At 40.0% G+C, this 8523-nt stretch overlaps 2 protein-coding genes across 5 annotated transcripts in view; both read left to right on the forward strand.

The window, feature by feature from the left end:
- The window catches only part of GOLGA3 (golgin A3), a 47983-nt gene extending 40830 nt beyond the window's left edge, over positions 1-7153 (forward strand). For all 4 annotated transcript variants that reach the window (XM_081966838.1, XM_081966837.1, XM_081966839.1 and 1 more), the window contains 4 exons: positions 292-414; positions 536-700; positions 2266-2423; positions 4450-7153. In XM_081966838.1, the coding sequence (XP_081822964.1) occupies positions 292-414; positions 536-700; positions 2266-2423; positions 4450-4696 (693 nt within the window). In that variant the 3' untranslated portion in view covers positions 4697-7153. The remainder of the gene's footprint in view (positions 1-291; positions 415-535; positions 701-2265; positions 2424-4449) is intronic.
- CHFR (checkpoint with forkhead and ring finger domains) overlaps positions 1-8523 on the forward strand; it is a 179424-nt gene that overhangs the window by 89948 nt on the left and 80953 nt on the right. The window lies entirely within an intron of this gene.

The following is an 8523-nucleotide window of genomic DNA, read 5'->3' on the forward strand; positions in this document are numbered from 1 at the left end:
CCAAATGCTTCCTGGTTCAGTTGGCACTCCCAAAGATTGTTGTCAGGCTCCAAAAACCGAGCGAGACATGCAGAGTTACCTCTGAGCAGTGTCCTTTATTGTTCCTCGCCTGTAGACAGAATCTTGCCAAACTCCTGACATCAGGGGTGTCAGTTTCATTGAGAGCCCCCTTTGAAATCTACTTTGCTTTGCACTGAATGGAAGCCTACATTCTTGGGCTATTGACCTCTCCCGCAGGAAGAGTCCGTCCGAAGCTTGCCATGACTTTGACTTGTCTGTCTGTCCTTGCAGCTGGAAGACCTGAAATGGGAAGTGGATCAGAAAGAGAGGGAGCTCCAAGCTCTGAAGCAACAGCTGGATTTGACCGAGCAACGCAGTCAGAAGGAGTTGGAAGGCATGCAGTTGGTTCTCCAGGTATTTTCACTGGATTCTAGAGGGGTTTCCCATCCTAGGCAAAATTCCTCGTGTGTCCAATCACACTTGGCCAATAAAGGATTCTGTTAATGGTTTCTTGGCTATCCGTGCTTCCTTCTAGGACCTCAAGACGGAACTGGAGATGGTGAGGGATGATCTGTCCATAACTCAGAAAGATAAATTCATGCTCCAGGCGAAAATGTCTGAACTGAAGAGCAGCATCAAGACCCTGCTCCAACAGAACCAGCAGCTGAAGCTGGATTTGAAACAGGGGAAAATGAAAAAGGTATCTTGAGAAATGCAGATTATCCCTCCGTTGTCATACACACACAGCTTTCCCCTTAGCCTCGATCCCAAGCCTGCAATCCAGATGGTGTTTTGGAATCTGGACGTTGCCTTTTTTTTTTTTTGCTTTTAGCCACTGTGTGAGACTGGATTTATGAAGGACCTCCTGGTTGCTGCAGTCCAGCTGTGTATATAGATAGTCCTCGGTTTACGACCACACAGTGTGAGATATTAGCGAAGTGAGTTTTGCCCCGTTTTCCGATCTTCCTTGACATGGCTGTTACGTGAATCACTGCAGCTGTTAAATTATGAAGTGAAATTGACTTTGTTTGTCAGAAGGGGATTATACGATCTCAGGACACTACAGCCGTCATAAATAATGACAGAAAGAGTGCAGAGAAGAGCAACAAAGGTGATTAGGGGACTGGAGGCTAAAACACATGAAGAACGGTTGCAGGAACTGGGTAGGTCTAGTTTAATGAAAAGAAGGATTAGGGGAGACATGATAGAAGTCTTCCAATATCTCAGGGGCTGCCACAAAGAAGAGGGAGTCAAGCTATTCTCCAAAGCACCTGAGGACAGGACAAAAAGCAATGGGCGGAAACTAATCAAGGAGAGAAGCAACTTAGAACTGAGGAGGAATTTCCTGACAGTGAGAACAATTAATCAGTGGAACAGCTTGCCTCCAGAAGTTGTGAATGCTACAACATTGGACTTTTAAAAGAGGAGGTTGGATAACCCTTTGTCTGAAGTGGTTTAGAGTCTCCTGCCTGAGCAGGGGGTTGGACTAGAAGACCTCCAAGGTCCCTTCCAACTCTGTTATTCTATTCTAAATACATGCCAGTTGCCATGTTACTAAAAAATGGTTGTAAGTCGAGGTCTACCTCTATTGGGGTCTCTGGATCTAGGGAAGCCCTCTTAAGTTCTCTGTCAGGGTTCCAAGTAGTAGACCCATAGCAAGCAAAACTCAGAGGCAGGTAGATTCCTCAAAGAACAGCTTTATAGGATATAAATATGTTGTATTTGTGCTGATAAATAAATAAAGGGAGACTAGTATAGATCTATTTCAAGCTATTTAGCTCTCATCAGCTAGCCATACCCTTACTGGGAATCGAACCATATTTGGGCATACCAGGGGTTGTATCTCCTATAATACACACACACGCACACGCACACACACACACACACACAATATCAGCACATAGCTGGTGAAAACCGACTCTGAAGGCTCCTGCGGTTTTTACCTAATTAAAAGTAAAAGTTTTGACACTTTCTCAAAACAACCAGTCACATGGTCCAATCACAGCACCGTCTGGTTGTATGGTGACTTCCCTCCTCCTTCCACGGTCCAGGTGTGAGAATGACCTTGCTTCTCAAGAGAAAGTATTTTGTTTTGGCTACAAAATCCCAGCTATCTCAAATCCCCTCTACCTATCTTCAGTGTTGCAACACTGAAGCGGTCAAGATGGCTTCGGTCAGGTCAGCTTCAGGGTTGACATTCTCTACTGTTGACTGTAAACCTTGAAAGTAAGCTTGTTGTCGATGGTCTTTTGTTTTCTTTTGAAGAAGAAACTCAAGGGTGAGACAGGTTCAAGTCCAGTGACCCCGGTGAAGATTCCCGATTGTCCTGTCTCTGCTACTTTGCTAGAAGAGCTGCTGAAACCCCCATCAATTGTGAGTAAAGAGCCACTGAAGAACCTCAACAGCTGCCTCCAGCAACTCCGGTGAGTCACATTTTCTGTTTTTTATTTTTCCCAATTCCGATCTATCTTTTTTTTTTAAAAAAAAAAGAAAATCAAAAATGGCCATGCGCAAAAACGAAAAACACCCAGAAAGAAACGGCCTCAAATTGCGCTGCAAATAATTTGGGAATCGGAAGTGCTGTTTTGAGAGTGGACTCGTTTTTACCGCCAGTGAATATTCTTATAGCCCTATAACGAAGGGTTTTGATGGTCATCAAAGAAGCACCTGAGAAACGAATGCAGATGGTTCCGCAGGATTCTTCTTAATAGCAACAGCAGTAGCAATAGAGACTTTATAGCCCCCTCTAAGCAGTTTACAGAGTCAGCCTCTTGCCCCCATTTTACCAACCTTGGAAGGATGAAAGGCTGAGTCAACATCGAGACGTTCAGGATCGAATTCCAGGCTGTGGGCAGAATTAGTCTGCAATACTGAATTCTGATAGAAAATAGGTGAGTATGTGTGCGTGTGTGTGTGTGTGTAGATAGATAGAAGAGAGAGAGAGAGATTATGGATGGATGATAGAATATGGATGGAAGATAAGTAAAAGACAGAGATGATATAGATAGATAAGATAGATGAGAGAAAGATATATACACACACACACACACACACATATACATATATACACATACACAGTATATATGTATGTATGTATGTATGTATGTATGTATGTATGTATGTATGTATGTATTTGTGTTACATATACATAAAATTTGTGTTGTATTTGTGCTGATAAATAAATAAAGGAAGACTAGTATAGATCTATTTCAAGCTATACTAGTCTCCCTTTATTTATTTATCAGCACAAATACAACACAAATATAAAAAAGGCAACATTAAAAATTAAAAATATGGTTTTCTGCCTGGATGGTTTTCTGTAATGAGCCGAAGAACAGAAAGGGGGAGTAGCGAGCTTCCTCCCATATTTGGGCATACCAGGGGTTGTAACACAAACACATATACATATACATATACATATACATCATAGACATAGACATAGACATAGACATAGACATAGACATAGACATAGACATAGACAGATAGATAGATAGATAGATAGATAGATAGATAGATAGATAGATAGATAGATATATATATATATATATGAGAGAGAGAGAGAAACAGTGAGAGACAGAGAGATAGATATGATAGATGAATGGATGGATCATAGAATATAAATGGAAAAGAGAGAGAGAGAGAGAGAGAGAGACAGACTAAACAGACACAAATAGGCAGGCAGAGAAAGAGAGAGAAACAGAGAGATAGATAGATATGATGGATGAATGGATGGATCATAGAATATAAATGGAAAATAGATAGAAGACAGATGAGAGAGAGAGAGAGAGAGAGACAGACAGACAGACAGACTAAACAGACACAAATAGGCAGGCAGAGAGAGAGAGAAACAGTGAGAGACAGAGAGATAGATAGATATGATAGATGATGGATGGATGGATCATAGAATATAAATGGAAGATAGATGAGAGATAGACATAGACAGACTAAACAGACAGAAATAGGCAGGCAGGCAGAGAGAGAAACAATGAGAGAGAGAGAGATGATGATGATGGATGGATCGTAGAATATAAATGGAAGATAGATAGAAGACAGATGAGAGATAGATATAGATATAGACAGACAGACTAAGCAGACACAAATAGGCAGGAGGCAGGCAGAGAAGGATAGAAACAGAGAGAGAGAGAGAGAGAGAGAGAGAGAGAGAGAGAGAGAGAGAGAGAGAGAGAGAAACAGCACTTAGACTTATATCCTGCTTCACAGTGCGTTCCAGCCCTTCTTAAGCAGTTTACAAAGTCAGCGTATAGCCTCCAACAATTTGGCTCCTCATTTTACCCACCTCGGAAGGATGGAAGGCTGAGTCAACCTTGAACCGCTCAGGATCGAACTCCTGGCAGAGGGCAGAGTCAGCCTGAAATACTGCATTTTAACCACTGTTCCTCCCCCATGGCTCCAAACAATAATTCTGTTTCTCTTCCATGTTTCTCAAAGGCAAGAGATGGACAGCCTGCAGCGTCAAATGGAAGAGCACACCGTCACGGTCCACGAATCGGTGTCTTCCTGGAAGCAGATCGAAGGCGAGTTGACGGACTTCACGACTAACCTCTCCGTGACTCTGTTAGCCAATGAGAGTGTTCCTCACAGAGATCACCAGGATCATAAGCCAAGCACGGACGCCGAGGGAGAGTCGATTCCCAGCGATCCCAACGCCCACGGATTTCCGTCAGAACTGCTTTAAGTACGTTTAGCGGGAAATAAGTATTTATCAAAACCCTATTTATATTTTGCTCTTAAACCTTTTAGAGTCCTCGGTCTACGGTTCGTTTTAGCAAAACGGGGAGGAAAAATATGAAGGCCGTGGCTTGATGAGATCCTTTGCTCATCGTACTTGGCGGCCTGGAAAAAAAAGACGTGAGGTTTGCCGCATTAAGCTTTGGAGAACTAAGCGATCGAATTAGGATGGGTGCAGAGAGAAGACGAAACAGGGTCCCTTTTTAAAAACATACTCAACTCATTCGGTGACGGCTCGGTCCGCTTCCAGCTTGGGAATTTCATGACCTTTAAGGGATGATATACTCCACCAAATCCAGTATTGTTATTATCGTACCTTTTGAGTCTTATTCTGACAAATCAAGCAACCAAATTGCTCGTCTCGAAAACCACGGCGGAATAATCTCCCAGTGAAATGTTCTGACGGATGCTGTTTGCACATTTGTGTTGTTTGTCTTTGCAGACATCTGCAGGACAGAGTTGTGGGTGAGTTGTGGAGTCTCTTACATATATATATATATATGGATTCTTCTGTCGATGATAAAGCATCTGGGTTGGTTTTTATGTTTGGTCTTACTAAGGTGACTTGTTAAGTTTTGGTGTCCTACAAAACGTGTTGTTGATACGGGCCCGAGGAAGCTAAAACCGGAGCTTTTTAGACATTTCATTTATTCACTTATTTATATTTCCATTTTATTCTGCCTATAAATTCCTAGTTTCTTAGCTTTAATTCCATCCCTCACTCCCATGGCTTCCTCCTGAGACGTAATCAGAATTCATGTCCTGTGGGTTTTTTGTTTTGTTTTTGCAAATGCATCCTTGTATAATTAATCAGTTGAAATAATAGTTTTTTTAAAAAAATTGTTTCTCAACAACTGACGGTACCTTTTTGTGCTCTGGGTAGAAACACCCTGGTCAAATTGCACTGTAGGATATGCTAGGAAGTAAAAGGAAGCGTGAACGGAAGACACAAATGTAGGAGGTAATTGTGATCTTGGCTGGAAGTTATGGATGCTTGAGGTGAGATCAGGTGAAGGGAGTCCTGTCCAAGATCTTAAGCAGGTGCAATGGTGAAATTGTGCAATTGTGAGTCCCATCCTGTCTTCATGCACATCACATTTATGGAAGCATACCAGACTGCCCCTAAAATGTCACATTGATCTAGTGTCCATCACCATCACCACTATTTTATGAACCTGATTGAGGACTTCAGATCTTTAATGAGCTGTATCCTAACTAAAGATGGATCACAGCACTTAATTGTCATGGTAGCAAGTCTCATAGGAAGAAAATGAGAAGGAAAATGATGTTTGGAGAAGAGGATAGAGATAGAAAAGCAATAAAGGAAAACTTGCTCTCATGGCTAAACCTAAGTCTAAAGTTTAGATAACTTCACGGATTGTTAAACTCCGTTAAACATGATGAAGGGAATTTCGAAGCAGGACTTAACAGATGGACACACAATCTCTAAATTAGATTTTCTGTTTCAACAGTCTGACCAAAGAAAGCTCCCAGCTGTGAGTGGTGTGGATTGATTGAATGTGGAAGGATTATTTTCCCCCCAGTATTTGTAGAAATGTCACTCTGATTTTCCTGTTAAAGCCAAGACATTTCTCTCTCTCTCTCTAGCTATTCTGTATTTCTTTTCAAAACAGACTTTAGATGGACACTCTGATTGCTCAGCTTTTTTCCCAACCTGAGTTTCGATATTTTTTAATATTCCGAAACTTCTGTGAGGCATTTTTTAAATGTTTATTTTCATCTAATACATGAAGGAAAGGTCGTTCTTAAATGTGAAGCTTTCTAAATTCTGAGGGTCTTCTCAAAGAGATAAGCATATCTGAGTATGCTTATCTCTTTGATAAAACTAATCCAGAATTTGAAGACTTTATGTGTCAATCTAGACAGGTGGTAACTTTTATTATAAAGTTGGTTTTATACAGTAAAATAGCAATGGTATTTTTTTTTTTGGCGCTCATATCTGTGAAGCTTATGTATCTGCTAATGTAAGCAAGAAATACTTGTAGTATTTAAACACCAAAGCTAATATTACATAATGAGTAATGTGTGTATGATCACTTCCAATCTTTGCTGCTCCACTTAGTTCTTTGCATTTCACAATTTTTGATTTACCCATGAAGATTTTTCTGAGCATCCTTTCAACAGTCACAGCTGAACGCAATGTATGTATTATAAAATCAGATTTTTTTTTTAAAAAAAAAAACCTCCTTCAACAATTTGGGGGAGGTGAAGGGACAAGAACAGGGAGAAAAACCCCATTGTTGTATTTTTACTAAATGAAAAATCAATTTCTCCCGCTTTCCTTTTTCAGACCGTCTTATTTAGATTTCTCTGTGTCTTGTCATTTTGGCTGGAAAGGAAGTGGGTGGTCTGGGAATCCCTGACTCAGCAAATTTCCTCCGGGGGGGGGGGAATATTTACTGTCATTCTCTCTTTTTAAATGCGCTGTCATTTAATTCATACTTCAAGAAACCAGGATTGTGAAGGGATCTCCATCTTTCCAACTAGCCAAGATCTATAAACCATTCGGACTGGTCCCTTTGTTTTTTTTTAATATTCAAAATGAATAATAGAGCCTTTATGGTTCTATTATTCTGCATTTTTTAAAAATGTTGTTTATTCATCTCTGGAAGCTAGATATGATGGTTTTCAGTGTTTTTCTATATGTTAGCAGACGATGGTTCCGAAGGCTTAAATCTGTCAAATTGTTCACAGCAATTTTCTACAGTGCAACAATATGATGAATATTAATTCACCTTACGGTCTTCCAGGTTATTTGGAGACTTACGCATTCTGTGAACTTTTTCCGTGTGCATCGTCTGTTTCATTTTCCAATCTGGCAATGCTTGTTTCATTCTACCAGGTTAAAAAAAAAGCTGCTTGAAAGAAAATTACTTCTCTATATCAAAATTGAAATTTTTATTTTTGGGGGTAAGCAGCTGCACGAAGTGAAAAGGGAGCGCTGATGCTAACCAAATTATGTCACTGGCTTTTCGAGTGACAGATACATAATAAAAGTAGAAAGTTGCCTTAATTTAGAAAGTGAATCCTGGTCCATTTATAATGAGGATCTGTTTCAAAGTAGTGTTTTTCTCCCCCTTGAAAATGCAGAATACTTACCCTCCCAGATGGAAAAAAAAATAGATTCTTGGTCATAGGAATCTTTTCTGTAACAATAGCCACGCAGAGTATTCTTTTCCAAAAAGAGAATCTTAACGCATATCATTTTCTCTCATTTTTTTCCTTGTTCCCTACAAATAGTTGTCTGATTCTATTTAATGGGGGGGAGGATGTCATTTTCATAACATGTTTGAGTGAGAGTTAGATATGTTTGATTAAAGAGTAATAATTGTGCTTTAAAAAAAACAGGGCATGTTAATTTAAGAAAAATCTTTAAAGATATGCTAAACATTCTTGAAAGGTTTTGTGCAATAAACTATTTTTCATTAAAAAAAAAAATCTGTGCCCATTGCGTATTTTAAATCTATAAGAGGAGAGCCGTGGTTAGTCGACAGCATATATTGTCTGTGTTAATTTGAGGCTGATCATTTGTACGAGTGGGAAGCCTGGAATGGTTTGCTCAGTGATCTATTGATTTTCTTGGCTGCCCACTATAATATTTATGTATCCAGCTCTCCTTTAAATCTAATCCCATCAACTGTACAGGCAGTCCTCGACTTACACCAATTCATTTAGTGACCATTTGAAGCTACAACGGCACTGAAAAAAAGTGACTTAGGTTATTCAGTTGTGACCGTTGCAGCATCATGTGAT

This window comes from Natrix helvetica (assembly GCF_964273705.1).
Source record: "Natrix helvetica genome assembly, chromosome: 14".
NCBI lineage: Eukaryota > Metazoa > Chordata > Lepidosauria > Squamata > Natricidae > Natrix > Natrix helvetica.